At 41.6% G+C, this 16,631-nt stretch overlaps 1 protein-coding gene across 3 annotated transcripts; it reads right to left on the bottom strand.

Annotated features, from left to right (window-relative positions):
* Positions 1-4,747: 4,747 nt before the first annotated feature.
* On the bottom strand, positions 4,748-9,709 carry LOC109913969 (C2 calcium-dependent domain-containing protein 4C). 3 transcript variants are annotated; one of them, XM_048614181.1, is made up of 2 exons: positions 9,624-9,709; positions 4,748-9,065 (listed from the first exon to the last, which is right to left on the bottom strand). In XM_048614181.1, the coding sequence occupies exon 2, from the start codon at positions 9,062-9,064 to the stop codon at positions 7,724-7,726; it is 1,341 nt and encodes a 446-aa protein (XP_048470138.1). In that variant the 5' UTR covers position 9,065; positions 9,624-9,709; the 3' UTR covers positions 4,748-7,723. The 3 variants fall into 3 exon arrangements, with proteins under 3 accessions (XP_048470138.1, XP_020369127.1, XP_048470137.1); XM_020513538.2 differs by having other exon boundaries at positions 4,748-9,094; positions 9,624-9,706; XM_048614180.1 differs by having other exon boundaries at positions 4,748-9,069; positions 9,624-9,700.
* Positions 9,710-16,631: the final 6,922 nt, after the last annotated feature.

Consider the following 16,631-nt stretch of genomic DNA (forward strand, 5'->3'; position numbering starts at 1 on the left):
TAATTTCCTTGAACCTCAGTTGGTGTGGGAACTGACCCAGCTATCGAGCCAACTCAACTAATCGGCCCCGATTATTTGTTGTACATTAATATTAAATATCACTTTACATGGTAATTATTTGTATACCATATTTTGATCCTGCAATTACATTAGGGCGTGTATTGTCTTTGGGTGTTCATGTCCATATGCGACACACAATGTTCTACATATTTCTAGTGATATGCTGCTCAGTGACATCATCACAAGGTTGCTCCAGGATGCCAAAGTCTTTCTACAACACAGTCGAGCAGGAATGGGGGAGTTGCCTCTTTTGGGGGTATCCACTGTGACCATCGGAGGCACGCCCGAAAGATCACAGCACCTATATTGCTGTCACGCTACCCACTCTGTCCTTTCAATTGCATTCCTACAGCCTCACTGCAATCTGCCAGCCAGGCCCATCTGAAAACCTCAGATTCATCTTCAACTATGGGCTCCACCTGCCTTCTTCCTTGGACACTGCCTGCTGTCCCAGCAGTGACCACTGCTCCATCCTGGTGCTGCTGCGACTTGCTGACCAATCAGACTGTCCGGCAGCTCTTTAGGGTGGGGCTTCCTCCTGGACAGGGATGGAAATCTCATTTGGGAACAAGTTAAGCATCCCACTGCAATACAGCTGTTGGGTGGGTTTTCAGCTATTGGCAATGGAAGAATGGAGAACACAGCATCTGTAGAAGGCAGCCCCATGGGTTTCAATGCTTCCTAAGTAATTTTGAAATTAAATTCAATAAATCTGCTTATTTTTGATCCGACACCAAAACATTGCCCATGTAAGCTTCTCGATCATCCCAACCCCACCCCCAGACTGCTCATAATTCACAATAAGTGAGTGGTAGAGTTCTGGATTACAGAGAGATCTGGGTGCATGAATACAAAAAGTTCATATGTAGGTCCAGCAAGTAAACAAGAAAGCGATAGAATGTTCTTGTTCCTTGTGAGGGAAATTGAATAGATAAGAAGGGAGATAATGCTTCAGTTATATGTGGCATTACTGAGACCACATCTGGAGTGTGGTGCCTATTATTAGTCTCCTTATTTAAGGAAGGATATAACTGTCTTGGAAGCAGTTCAGAGAAGGCTTACTCTGGAACAGGTGGTATGTCTTATGAGCAAAGACTTGGGGCAGGCTTGGCTTCTATCTCTAGAGTTGATATACAAAAGACGGAGAGATCATGACAGGGTGGATACAGAAAGCATGTTTCTTCTTGTGGCAATATCTAGAAATAATTTAAAACTGTTTAAAAGTAAGTGACCACCTATTTAAAACAAAACTTAAGAAAAATAATTTTTGTCACACAAGGCTGAGTCTTTTGAATGAGGAAGCAGTCTTTGAGTATTTTTAATGTGGGTGGCATGGTAGCTTAGTGGTTAGCACTGCTGCCTCACACTGCCAGGGATCCAGGTTTGATTCCACCCTCAGGCAACTGTCTGTGTGGAGTTTGCACATTCTCCCTGCGTCTGCATGGATTTCCTGTGGGTGCTCCGGTTTCCTCCCAAAGACCAAAGATGTGCGGGTTAGGTGGATTGGCCATGCTAAATTGCCCATAGTGTTCAGGGATGCGTAGGCTAGGTGGGTTAGCCATGCGAAATGCAGGATTACAGGGATGGGGTCAGATGGTGGGTCTGATTGTGATGGTCTTCGGAGGGTTGGTGTGGACTTGATGGGTCAAATGGTCTGCTTGCACACAGCAGGGATTCTATGATTCTAGGTAAACAGACTATTATAAATAAAGAAGTGAGAGGTTATTGGGGAAGGCAGGAATGTGGATTAATCACATCAGCCATGACCTTATTGAATGGTGGAACTGGTTTGTGGGGCCAAATGGCCCACTTGTCTTCCTAATTTGCATGTTTGTATCGTCACAAGCAACAAGATTGTTCATGATTCATGGTAAATGCACCACAGTTTGCCTCAGGGAACAAAATGACAGTTTCTTTCATGTAGTTCATTCTCTCTGGAATGGTTACACTTGGCAGACAACATCTTGTGTCCCTTCGAGTTAGTCACTGTAGCTCTCTAATGGTGTTAGTCCCACAGAGTTCGAGTCCAAAATTCCCAGCATAAATGGGGCATGCCTCACGTAAGCCTGTGACTTTATTACTCAACGTTTTGGAGAAGGATGGTTCAGAGGTCAGCAAGGAAGACAGCCGAGCAATTAGGCTCATTAAGGACACTGATGAGGATTTTTCAAACAGTTTCCAGACATGAGAGGGCAGATTAATTGCCCGGAGGTGGGAACCCAACAAATGGCTGTGGAACACCCACTCCTGGTATCATAGAATCCCCCCGTGCAGAAAGAGGCCATTCAGCCCATCAAGTCTGCACTCTCCTCCAAAGGGCATCCCACTCCCAGCCCCACCCCCACACCCCATCCTCATAAACCCCGCATGGGGTTTTTTACCATAGCTAACCCACCTAGCCTGCATATCCCTGGGCAGAATGGGCAATTTAGCATAGCCAATCCACCTAACCTGCACATCCTTAGACTCTGGGAGGAACCAGAGCACCTGGAGGAGACTCATGCAAATACAGGTCCATGGCGCTGTGAGACTGAAGTGGTATCTTCTGGCAGGCATAAAGGCCCTTTCCTGCCTCCCTGGTGCATTTTCTGCTGAAGACCACTCTGTAGGCGACCCCACCAAACCCAGTCACTGTCTGTTACATTAAATCTTTGAAAATGTGGCTGAGACTGCACCTCCTACTCACTTTCCTGCTACTGTAGGTGGAAGAACTTTAGAAGCTAGAAAATCTTTTACTGCCCACCCAGCTTTGAGAATGGTGCAATTGGCCTTAATTAACATGGCGTCTGGTTTCCTGTTCAGTTAGGAGCTCACCCACTTAATTTCTCTCTGGAAGTATATTTCTGACATAAAAACAAACTATGGTTCTGTTTCCACTCCATTGCGAATTGTTCAGCCTATTTAGTTCACAAACCTGCCTGCGATTTATGATGTCTGAAACCTCTCAATTTAATCTTGTAGATGTTCCTTTGCAATGCCTCCAGAGCTTAAGTGTCTTCCAAGTACATTGATGACCAGAACTGGCTTATTGGAGGAATTTGCTTTCTCTCGGACTGTTTAGAACTCTCTGCCTCAGATGGTGGTGGACAGAGGCTCACTGACCATTTTGAAGCAGCGTTAGATAGGTTCTTGCTAGGAATGTAGAATTCAGAGCATAAACAGATCAGTTATGATCTTATTGAACAGCAAAGCGGGCTTATAAGGTTGAATTACTTACTTGTCCTCCTAATTAATTGATTTTCAGGTGTGGTTCGGTGGCTCAGTGGTTAGCATTGCTGCCTCACAGTACCAGGAACCCAGGTTCAATTCTACCCTTGGGTGACTGTGTGGACTTTGCATGTTCTCCCCATGTCTGTGCAGGTTTCCTCCCACTGTCCAAAAATATGCAGGTTAGATGGCTTGGCCATGCTAAATTGTCCAGAGATGTGTAGGCTAGAGGGATTAGACATGGGGAAATGCAGGGATAGGGTAGAGGTGTGGGTGGGAGGCCCTTTGGAAATTGGTATGGACTTGATGGGCTGAATAGCCTGCTTTAACACTGTAGGAGTTCTTTGATTTTTGTGGATACATTACTTAGAAGAACCTAGAATATCATTATATCATGACATGGTTGTTCTTCCCAGAAAGAAAGCTGAGAGGAGATCTAATTGAGGTTTTCAAAGTCATGAGTGGTCTGGGCAGAGTATATACAGTGAAGCTGTTTTTAATGTAAAAGGAGCATGATGAGAGGGTGTAAATTTAAAATGATGTACAAATGAAGCAAGGGTGATGTGATAGAAAGACATTTTCATGCAACGAAGAAGGAATGCAGTGTCTGGAAATGTAGTGGAGGTGGGTTCAATTGAGGCATTCAAAAGGGTATTGGATGGGTATTTGGATTGTAATCATTTGCAGGGATATGGGGAAATTAAAGGATATTGGCACTAAATAATAGTTGATGCAGACATGATTGACTGAATAGCCTCCTTCTGCACCATAATAATTGTGATTCTGTGCTGACTTACTGTACAGTTTTGTCCCTGTATTAAATCTATTGGCTCTGTTGACTGTTGCATTTTATTTAGATACATTGAGCAATGAGTTTCCAAGATTCCATGGTGTCTACTTGAGAGCATTTGTGTTACTACATTCTCCTTTAGAATTTATGCCACTTCAAACGTGATTCAATGCTTTGCCACTTGAAAATCTCCCTTGGAAATAAAAGCCTGTTGGTCTTTCCTTGCCCTGGAAGCTGTATACTTCTAAAGATTATTTCATTATTATTTCAGTACGCTGTGCATTTGGCCTTTTGATGCTTCTCCATCAATTATAATTTGTTCCCAAGGCTAAGGAACTTCAGTTAAATCCAAACTGAATATGGACACTCACCTGAGAACATGCAAAGTAATAAATGTTTTTAGTTTGTAGAAATAATGAGGGATTCTAAACTGTGTTTGCTTTTTAGAGTAATGTAACTAGCGTTAGAATATAGATACGTTATATTATGTCCTTCTTTAGAAATGTAAATAACTATTAATTCCAAAACTGATATTATGAACTTATGTAAAATCATGAGGAGGTCCAATCAATCTGTATGTTTTCTAAGAAAAAAAAAGTCTAACAATTCATAATATATTTGCAATTCATGATTTTGATAATTTCCCTTGTGTAAGTGTTTCAAGAAAGAATCAGAACAAAACAAAAGGCACTCATTCCACAGATGATTTTTAATTAGGGGATTCAGTACATTGCGCAGACTTGATTTATCCACCAGATCTGCACTTTTAAATTAAAATTACAAAACCAGGACAGATTGAACAGTGCAAACCACTGAAGAACTGCTTCATGAAGCCTGATTGTCATTAACACTATTGTTAACACTATTCGTTCCATATAAATTAAAATGGCAAAAAAGAGACAAATCACAACAACTGTAAGATCCATACAGCAATATACATAAAATGTAAACATTCATTCTCATTTGCTTAATAAATATTAATAATCGAATAATAAATTAGGTTTATTTAATTTACTCAATATGTATATTCTGAGGTGCCTCATAAATTATTTCACCCTTACAGAGATTTATCTATATGACAATAACTCAACAATACAGCTTGTGCTCTTTGTGAAGTCTACAGCAATTCAACAAGTTATTAGACTCAAAAAGTTGCCAGTTGACACCAGTTGAAATAGGCCACAGTATTCCTAGCACATTCCAAGTTTGCAAATAGATCAGTTTTTCAGTTTCATTGTAATCTAAGCTGGTGGAATTGTAGTAAGTATGGAAAGCCATTTACCAAATTTAAAAAGGCTCAGAAAAGAAAATTGTCTGCTACTATGAATTTAGCCATGAAATTTAGTTTAAAAATGGCACAGAATCAAAATCAATTTCATGCTATCTTGCATTGGGGTAGTCTTATGGATTGCTTTTCCCTGTTTGGATGTTTTGTTTAATTCAACACTGGGCAGGTCATTGGAATATTTAAATGAGATGTTCAAATACCATGGGTATCATGTTTAATGGGATCCGTCAAATGACTTTGGTACCTAATTCCATATTTTCTTACTCCAACTAAAAACACGCTGGCTTTCAGGGCAACATAATTGCACAGTTGTGGCCTCACAGCAACAGTGACCAACGTTCAATTCCAGCCTTGGACAATTGTCTGTTTGGAGTTTGCACATTCTCCCTGTGTCTGTGTCAGTCCCCTCTGGGGGCTCCAGTTTTCTCCCACAGTCCAAAGATATGCAGGCTCAGATTAGCCATTTTAACTTGTCTGTAGAGTCCAGGGTGTGCAGGCTAGGTGGATTAGCAATGAGGAAAACCAAGGTTATAGGGATAGGAAAGGGGGTGGATCACGGTGGGATTCTCTTCAGAGGGTTGGTGTGACCTCAATGGGCTGAATGGCCTGCTTTCACACTGTAGGGATATGATTCTATCCTATTCTAAATACAAGCAGATGTGGATCCAGCATTTTGGTTTTTTCCCTTTATACATTCCTTTCGAAAGCTATTTATTTCAAACCATTTAATTGTGCAACAATATTGAGTTTAAAATGGCCAGTAATGAGAATAAATCAACTTGGAACCAATGTTAAAGTAAAACAAAATTTCTATTTTTAAGTGTAAGTTGGAACTAATAAAAGATACACAAGCTTTTTAGTGCAATCTCAAGTACAGATACAATCTGAATCTTCCATGCAACTTTCTTCAACAAGACCTTGGACACAGAATTACCCATTATTTTTCACCAGTCACGTTCACAAGATCATAACAAAAGCAAAAGTAAAACCTGCAGATGCTGTAAATCTGCAAATAAACAGTAAAAATGCTGGAAATACCCAAGAGGTCTGGTAGCATCTGTGGAGCAAATAGGACTCTTCTTCAGAAGAAATTAAGATCCAACTCAAAAAGTTAAGTCTGTTCTTCTCTTCAGATGTGGCTGACCTGCTGAGTAATTCCTCCAGCACTTCCTGTGTTTATGCTCACAGTAGTGTTTTACTGGTATTTCTACACAGACAGTAAGCTATTGCACAGAAGTTACAAGCTGACCTTTATGAAGTTCAAGCAAAAGTGTTAAGATACAATAATAATCAGGCAGTTTTATATAGTCAATACCATACTTGCAACATACAAAAATCTGCCAGAAAGAAGATGAATGATACACACACGGTTTTCCCTTCAATGAGAATGTGATACCAGAATTTAGCTCACCCCATGCGCTGAAGCAGTGAATACTTTATCAAACTATTATTCAAATGATTTTACAGAACATTTTGTTAATAGCTATGTTCTTACAATATATATTTAGAAACACAAATTATCATATAAGCTAATATAATACATGCCTCACAAATCTATTTCTAGTCAGCTAAACTGAAAGAAGTTTCCTTCATATATTTAGCTTTCACAATATGTATACCTTGATTAAATAACTTTTACAAAGATTAATTAAATCAGCCTTTCACCTTTTCCTTCATGCCTTTCATGTTTAAAACTGTAATGAACTGTTTAGCCTCTTGTGTCGGCTGCTGGAAGCGCCTGAGACGGTCTCAATAGGCTCCATTGCTTCCCTGTAATATGCACGAATGAAATGGATGTTTACAGTTCAAGACTTTTAGCTGAGACACCCTAGGATTCAAACTCATGACCCTCTGATTGGGCATCATTTGCTTGTCTGCAGGAGCTGTCTCTTCACCTGGAAATCAGAAAGGAAAGCAGGACTGCATGGATATGCCGAGCCACAGAACATTTGTGGAGAAACAGGTCTTCATCCCCTGATGCTGAATTATAGTCATCATCGGTGTGCTACACTTGGGGCGAATGAGTACAGTTCAGTGTATTGTCCACTCTCTTTCCTCACAACATAAGTTAAATTCTACCACAATAAGGGCTTCTATCCTTTGTCATCTGTTGCTCCAATTGTGACACTTTTAAAAAGAGTAAAAGAAAAATATGAATTTCCTCAGGTGACACAACCCAAGTATCTCAAATCTCTTCACTTCATCCATTTCTGAATTGGATGTCAACAACAATCTTTATTCCACAAATTCTTTCGACATTTTCAAGTGGCTAAATGGCTTTTCTTTCGAATTCACAGAAAGTGAGCCATTGTTGAGAGAGATTATGTTTTGATCTGCGGGAACCTGACTCAAGATAAGCACAGCAAAGTGGCTAATAATCAGAAGAAAGGCAGTAATAAGGACAATTTCAGTTCTTTCTCACCAAGTACCACGTCACGTTTGAGGCTGGATGCTTTGTTTACCACTTTTAGCTTCAAAGCTGCCCTCTTGAACTCATCCAGAGGGAGCCCATCAAAAAAGAAGTCTTCATTGAAGATTGGATTTCTGCTGTTCTTGATGATGGTGCTCCGTTGCTTCTGAAGCTTCCCAGGAGTCAGGTACAAAATCACACAGCAGTTGATGCTTTTGTTGTCCAATGTCTTGTCGTAGAGGTCTTCAGCTGTGATGATCCGGATTCGAAGGCGTGCGTTAGTGCAATCATATTCCGCAGACAACCTAACAGCACCCCCTTTGTTAAGGCGGATGGTGTGCTCCTTCAGTACTCGGTCTTGATAATGGAGCAAACTCAAGGGGAGAACCCCCCGCGAGGCTGAAGGGCCACCAGCGGGAGGAGTCGGGCACCTGACCCTCCTGGAGACACAGGGGCTGGCATCTGTCGAACTGCATTCATCTGTGGACAGAGAGCTGTTTCGGGTGAACGACTGCAAAGGTTTGCAATGCTTGGCCAGGTTTTCATGGCTGAACATCTTGAGGAGGGATGCTCCCGAGACCGAGCGGGACAGAAGAGGCGAGTTGAAAGGTGAGGATTCAGCGGAGGAGGCGGTATCACTGTCCCCGCCACTGAAGTACCTGCAAGGGCTCGCCAACGACAGGGTGAACTCTGGTGTGTTGAGGTGCTGCGTTTCCCCATTGCTCTTCTGGTTGCTGGACCTCTTCCTCTGGGAATTGGGTGAGGTGACCGGGCTTCCATGGTCCACATGGAACAGTGACTCTTTGCGTCTGGTGTGAGGGCTTTCAGTCAAAGTGGAAAAGCCATAGGAGGTCTGGGTCAAAGGCATGTATGGGAGGGACATGGCACTCTGCGACTGAGGGTCATAATTGGTGTTGCAGCTCGCTTCAGTCTGATCATCAGAGTTGGTGTCATCCGCACTCTCAATCTGAATAATGTGGCGGCTGGCCACCTTGAGGAGGTGACTGCTGGTCTCTGCGGAGCTTCGGCCCCTCAGGCGGGGGCTGCCCTGGGGCTTGCTGCTGATGAGGATCTGCTCGGACGAGGAAGGTTTCAGGTTGGTCTTCTTCTGCCGCGGCTCCGCACCGTCGGCAGCCGGCCCCTCGGCCGAGCTGTTGGGAAATTTGGGAGGGATGAAGAAGTCGGGAATCTTGTCGGGAGTCAGCACGTTACTGAACAGGGAGCCTTTGGTCTGCTTGGTGTCCCTGCCGCTGGAGTCACGGTTCAAGTTGTTTTCTACGGAGCCTCGGATTTTATCGAAGAACCACATTCTATCTTAAAAAGAAATGCCAGTCCTGATCTGCATACATTTTAAAAATACAAACTTTAAAGGCGTGCAATTAAACAGAGCGTTGCAAAAAGCCAAATCCATTCGATTTTAATTAGGAAGAAGTCAATATGAGACAAGTATCGCTTCAGAATAAACTTCATATTTACAATCATATTGGCATTTTTGACGTATTTTATTTTTTAAAAAATCGTCGACACAGAGCTGAGACCTGTAAACAGATCGAAATTGAATTAACTTTTAAAATAAAGTCTCAATTGACTTCTTTCCAACAATGTACATGATATTAAAACAGCCTCGGAGCCCGATCTGAAGCAACAACCTTCAGCTGTAAATATTTTAAATGTAATGCATGTTGCAGCGAAAGACTTTTATCTTTCTGTGCATGTGGTAGTTTGTCGTTACTTCGATCAGTATATTAACTTTGAAAAATAAATAATTGAAGTTTGCAAATCTCTTCCTCCAACGGAGAGAGAAAATAAACTGTATTTTGGAAATGAGAAAGCACTTTGCTTTTTCTTTTACGCAGTCGATCACTTACATGTTGATGGCGTTTTATTTTGTTGTGAGGTCGCTCTGCTCCAATGCAGTTGCTGCAACTCCCCAAAACTCACTATATGAGACACTGACTCGCCTCTGGCTCTCTCTCGCTGCATCGCTTTTAATACGGCCGAGCTGTCACTCAGGAGACAAGAAAACTGCCTCAGCCAATCGGAGTGGGCATCGCCGCCCTGGGAGCCAGGTTTCACCTGATGGTGTTGGTAACCAGTTCCTGCACAGAGCTGGCAGCTGTCTCACTGCACGAACCTACAATCGCTTGTGTTCTTGCTCGCTCTCGTAACATGATGGGCAGTCATTGTCAGCTCCTTGACCAACCTCTCAGTAAAGACAGACTATCGTCGTAGGAGCCCTGCAGTGCAGAAAGCGGCCATACGGTCCATCGATTCTGCACCGACCCTCCCAAGAAGGGGGAAGAAGAAACAAAACAGCCACATAGAGAGAAATCAAGAGAGAGGATTAGATATAAGTTTTTTTTAAAAAAACACATATTAAAACAAAACTTCAATGACTTGACATCTTTTAGAGTCATAGAGTTAAACAGCATGGAAACTAGACCGTTCAGTCCAATTTATTCGTGCTAACCAATGGTTCAGAAGAGATTTACAAGGATGTTGCCAGGGTTGGAGGGTTTGAGCTATAGGGAGAGGCTGAATAGGCTGGGACTATTTTCCCTGGAGCGTTGGAAGCTGAGGGGTGACCTTGTAGCGGGTTATAAAATCACGAGGGGCATGGATAGAGTAAATAGACAAGGTCCTTTCCCTGGGGTGGGGGAGCCCAAAACTAGAGGGCATAGGTTTAAGGTGAGAGGGGAAAGATTTAAAAGAGACCTAAGGGGCAACTTTTTTCACATAGAAGGTGGTGCGTGTATAGAATGAGCTGCCAGCAGAAGAGGTGGAGGCTGGGAACATTGCAACCTTTTAAAGGCATCTGGATGGGGATATGAAAAAGAAGGGTTTAGAGGGATATGGGCCAAATGCTGGCAAATGGGACTAGATTTATTTAGGATATTTGGTAGGCATGGATGAGTTGGACCAAAGGGTCTGTTTCCATGCTGTCCATGCTGTACATCTGTATGACTATGACTGTGTATCCTAAATTAATTGAGTCCCATTTGCCAGCATTTGGCCCATATCCCTCTAAACTCTTCATGTACCCATCCAGATGTCTTTTAAATGTTGTAATTGTACCCACCTCCACCATCTCCTCTCGCAGCTCATTCCATACATGCATTACCCTCTGCATGAAACAAAAATGCCCCTAAGGTCCCTTTTAAATCTTTCCCCTCTCATCTTAAACCTATGCCTTCTAGTTTTGGACTCCCTAACGCTAGGAAAAAGGCCTTGGCTATTCACCTTATTCATGCCCCTTATGATTTTATAAACCTTTATAAAGTCACTCGTCAGCCTCCAATGCTCCAGGGAAGAAAAGCCCCAGGCTATTCAGCCTCTCCCTATAGCTCAAACACTCCATATTTACAGACTTCATACATGTAAAATTGAACAACCTGAATTGCTCTCTGTTGGGATCAGAAGGTTTCTTATTTGTTAATTAACAATCACATCATTAACTGGGCACGATCAGTAGTCATAACATTCTGCAAGTTTCATGGCTATTAATGTGCAGATCCAGCAAATTCGGAAAATGGCATGCAAGGGACAAGATTCCAATTGTACAAAGTTAGCGCATTTGCACATTAATGTATCATTAACCTGCTATTATTTTCCATAAAGATCCAAACTATATATATGCTAATAAGAACTGTCATTTGCAAAGGACAAATGATTTTAAAATCAGAGGTAGCTTTTATTTTAAGCAAAACACTGTGGATGCTGGAAATCTGAAACAATCACAGAATGCTGGAGAAACTCAGCAGGTCTGACATCATCTGTGAAGACAGAAACAGTTAAAGCCTCAAGTTTAATATATTCAATAACAGAGTTTTGCTTCTGCTGGGGGCAACTAGGTAGAAACATGAGGGTGAAAAGAATAGGAGGCTATGACAGCAGGATGGAGTGGACACACACAGATCTTCTGGGCCGAATGGCCTCTGCTGTACGTTGTGTCATACATTCTTTGCACTGGAGTGGACAGTCACTGTATTCAGTGAAATAAAAGCAAAATACTGTGGGATGCTGGAAATCCAAAATAAAAACAGTGCTGGAAAAGTTCAATGGGTCTGGCAGCATCTACAGAGAGACAGAGTTAATGTTTCGAGTCCGATATGACTCTTCTTTCAGTTCATTGGCTATTTCCCTTTCCACAGCTGCTGCCAAACCTGCTGAGTTTCTCTAGCATTTGCTGGCTGTGTTGCTTTGAGATTGATTTGATCAAACACAACTGACATAGGAATTAAGAGCAGGAGGAGGCCACTTGGCCCCTTATGCCTGTTGTACTATTCGGTAAGTACATTGCTGACATGATGACTCTGCATTCCACTCCCCCCCCTCACCCTCTGATAACATTTCACCCCTTGCTTATCAAGAACCTATCTACCTCTGTCTTTCATGTGATTAATGAGTTAAAAAAGAAAACACACTCGCATTTATATTAGCACATTTCATGACCACCAGCTGTCTTAAAAGGCTTTACAGATAGTAGTGTTGTTTTGAAATGTAAAGTAATGTAGGAAATGTGGCAGCCAATTGTGCACAGCAAGCGCCCATGAGAAGTAATAGTATAATGCCCTGTTGATGTTTTTGTAACGCTGATTAAGAGATAAATAGTGACTAGGACACCAAAGGGAACTCCCCTGTTCTTCTTTGACATAGTACCTTGGGATCTTTTACATTCACCTGAGCAAGCAAATGAGGACTCAGTTCAACATCTCATCTGAAATGCTGCACTCCCACAGCAGTGGAGTGAAGCCTTACCAAAATCCTGAAAAACATATGGGGTTACCCACTTTGGTAGACACCCTCACATCTTAACCTCCTGAATACCACATTTTTGGTGCGCTGTCATTGATTGCATGCTTGGTCTCCCCTTGGAGAAAGGACGTGCACTTTGTTTTCAATAAAATGAGACAATAGATGTATATAGTTTGCAAACTTCATCCACAAATTGCTTTTGTTTGCTTGGAACCAGGTAGAGAAATGATGCACCTGAGACTGGATGCACAAAAGGCACTGTATCATAGAATCGTAGAATCCCTACAGTGTGGAAGCAGACCATTCGGCCCAACAAGTCTTCACTGACCCTCCGAAGAGCATCTCACCCAGCCCCACCCTGTCGCTGTAATCCTACATCACCCATGGCCAATCCACCTAACCTACACATCTTTGGACTGTGGGAGGAAACCAGAGCACCTGGCAGAAACCCATGCAGATACGAAGAGAAGTGCAAACCTACTTTTATAAAAATTTACTTCAAATTTGTAAATTCTGTAGAAGCTAAAATGATAAAATATCTGAATATGTATTTAATGTGCAAGTCTATGACTGGTCACTTACCTTTTTAAGGTCAGCTTTGGGAGAAGTAGAAAAGGTTGTTGTTTTGTTAGGGAAGGCCCAGGCGCCAGTACACTGAAGCTTTCTGTCGGACATTATTTTCCATTTCAGCCTACCATATCACAATATAGCGTAATATCTCTGGATAAGCATAAAATAAGGAGCTTTGTTTGACTAAGCATCCACATTTGAAAAGAAGTTCTGAACTGCAGCCAGTTTCAAAATTAACAAAGTTTCTCATAGTGTTGCTAATTAATGAACCCACAGAGTCCGCTGATCCAAAGGTCAATGTTATTCATTTATTCATTGATTGAGAGATGAAAGCTCATTAACTATGTCTGGAACCCAATAGACTGAAATATATTTTCCTTCTGTATGTAATAATAATTTGTCCAGCCACACATTTAAGTAATGTATTTCTTAGCATTTTGCACATTGCATTATGTATTGAACATACAAACGTGACGTTGTTAGAATTATCTGGAAAGAATCCCATGAATACAAGCACAAAAATCCAAAACCTTAACATCTGAGAAACTAAACTCTGATCGGCTTCAATTTCTTTCTGATTTGCCAAAAACCAAGATTTTATCCATTTCAACAACAGACTTCCATATTTCCCTTTAAGTTGTTTTTCTCAAGGATATTGGCCTCTTGTTGGGTGTAGGAACATAGCGGTTAGTTTATTGTATGGATAATTGAAGGGGCTGCATTAATAAGCTAGAGGCATTTAACTCAGTCAAAACCCATTCACTTGTGCCTAACACTGGGCCATAAAAATTTGAGTTCAAGTCCTTGTAACCATAGATGTATATCATCTTTTTTAAAAATTACACTGGGTCAATGATGAGCTCAAATGCTATAATGGCAGCCAGGGCATCTGAATTCAGTTAATTAAATAAGTGTAAAATAAAAAAGCCAAAATCAGTGATGGTGATAATGAAACTCCTGGATAGGCTTGGAAAATAAAACACTTAATATCTTTTAGAGAGGAAAATCTGTCCACATTACCTAGTCGGACCAGGATGTTCCTCTAGACCCAGTTGACTTTTAACTCTGAGATAATAGGAAAAGCTGATCCTGGAGATTCTGAGATAACAAGTTATGGAGCTGGAGGAACACAGCAGGCCAGGCGGCATCAGAGGAGCAGGAAAGCCGATGCTTCCCCAAAAAAATGACTTTTAATTATGCTTTGAAATGGTGTAGTTAGACACTCTGTCATATCAAACAATGAAAAAAAAATTGTAGTAAAAATAAAACTGGACAGGCCACCTGGAACTTATCTAAGATGTATGCCCCATGGATGGCATATTCAAGAATGTGGGTCACCACCAACTACTTGATGGCAATAAATACCAACCTTGCCAGCATTGTTCAAGCCCCATTAACAAACTTTTTAAAATTGACAAATAACTAATTGTTCATTGTGTGTATTATGCTTTAATAGTGATAGAACATTTGTGCCTCCTAATTACACTTAGTTATAAATAAACACATGACTTACATTCATTTGTAAAATATGGTTTGTGTTTAATCTCTGCTGATTCAATGAGCATGGGGAAGAGTAGTTCGAGACTGTTTAATCCAAGAAACCTATTTGGTAATCCTTGATCTGCGCAGCTTTAATAAATTCAGATAATTGGGAATGATCTGCTAATATACTCTGGGAAAAATGTCTGCAATATTCAGTTTCTGGTGAAGTCCCAAGGAAGTAAACAGATCTATTAATTCCTCAAATGATAACAGTCTGAATCAATCACATTGAGTTGAATTGACTGATAACCAAAATGGCACCATTCAGAATGTGAACTTGTGCTCACAATCACAATCTTTTAAGTACAAAGTGTGAAGAAATGGCCAAAATGTCATCTCCAGGTTAGAGATACACATTAAAACTTACTTTTAGTCAATTTGTTCCCAGGGAAAACACAGGGTGGTGAATTTATTGCCGATTCCTAATTGGCCTCGAGAAGGTGAATTGTAGAAATGAAATGATTATCACTTTGGTGCTGGAAGGCATGCTGTTTGAGATTGAGACCAAATGGGAGTGGAGGAGAATGCGGAGTGGGAGGAATTTAACTTTGCCATAGTTTATTTGGAAGTATCTTTTTTATCTAAGGAGTTTCACTTTCAGTCACTTTCCCTTTCTTTTACTTCATTTTGATTGTGAAGTGTTTATGAAAAATCTCTGCAGTATGGATATTGCCTTCTGCCCCAGGCTAAAGGTGCAGAGAACTCTTTCATCTTGTTTCTGATTTGTGACATTTTATGTGGAAAAGGGGTTACCTAAAAAATATGATTGGAATTGTTCTCCTTAGAGCTGGTAAGTTTAAGAGTTTGGTCAATTACTTCTGACTTCCTCTCTTGGAACCACACTAGCCATCTAATTGGTTATGGTATGTAGAGCTGACTGTGGAAGAAACACAAATCCATGGAGGTATAAAGCATGACATAAGGCTATTTGGCCCATCATGCCTATGTTGACTGTTTGCTAATGACCTTTATGGAGGAAATCTGCCATCCTTGCCCTGTCTGGACCACTTATGATTCTAGACCCACAGTAATGTGGTTGAATCATACATGGCCTCTGAAATGATGTAATTCAGTTGGATCATAGAATCATAGAATCCCTACAGTGTGGAAGCAAGCCATTTCACCCATCGAGTCCATATCGACTCTCCAAAGAGCATCCTACTCAGACCCACCCCCTACCCTGTCCCTGTATCCCAATATTTCCCATGGTTAATCTATCTAACCTGCACATTACACTATGGGCAATTAACTTGCACATCTTTGGACTATGGGAGGAAACTGGAGCACCCAGAGGAAACCTGGGGAGAATGTGCAAACTCCACACAGACAGTCACCTAAGGGTGGAATTGAATCCAGGTCCCTGGCGCTGTGAGGCAGCAGTGCTAACCATCACAAAGTATAAAGGAAGGAATGGAACCAGATGAACAATGTGGCATTGAGCCAAGCACTGGAAACAACTACAAATGCAGCCCTGTCGACCCTGCAAAATCATCCTTACCGATTTCTGGGGTTTGTGCCAAAACTGGGAGAGCTTGTCCCACAGACTAATCAATCACTTGACATAGTCCCACTCACAGGATCATACTTTGCAGACATAATCCCAGACCCCGTCAATAACATTCCTGGACAGATACTGTCCCACCTGCAGGAGAGACCCCCAGAAGTATTGGCATGGTGGTACGGTCAGAAAGCAGCTGCTCTTGGTGGCCTCAACATTGACTCTAGTTTCCATGAAAGCTTATGGTATCAAGTAAAACATGAAACCTCTTGCACAGTACTGTATATAGTCCCCCACCACACTCAGCTGATGTATCATGACTCTAACATGTTGAACACCCATGATAGATACACTGAGAGGGCTAGGGCACAGAAATGTACTCTGGGTGGGACACGTCAATGCCTATTACCAACAGTAGCTCAGCAGCACCACTGTTGATCTCAAATACATAGCAGCTAGACTGGATCTGTAGCAAGTGCTGAGGGAATCAACAAGAGGGAAAAATCAACTT

Source organism: Rhincodon typus, chromosome 29 (assembly GCF_021869965.1).
Source record: "Rhincodon typus isolate 14 chromosome 29, sRhiTyp1.1, whole genome shotgun sequence".
Classification (NCBI taxonomy): Eukaryota; Metazoa; Chordata; class Chondrichthyes; order Orectolobiformes; family Rhincodontidae; genus Rhincodon; species Rhincodon typus.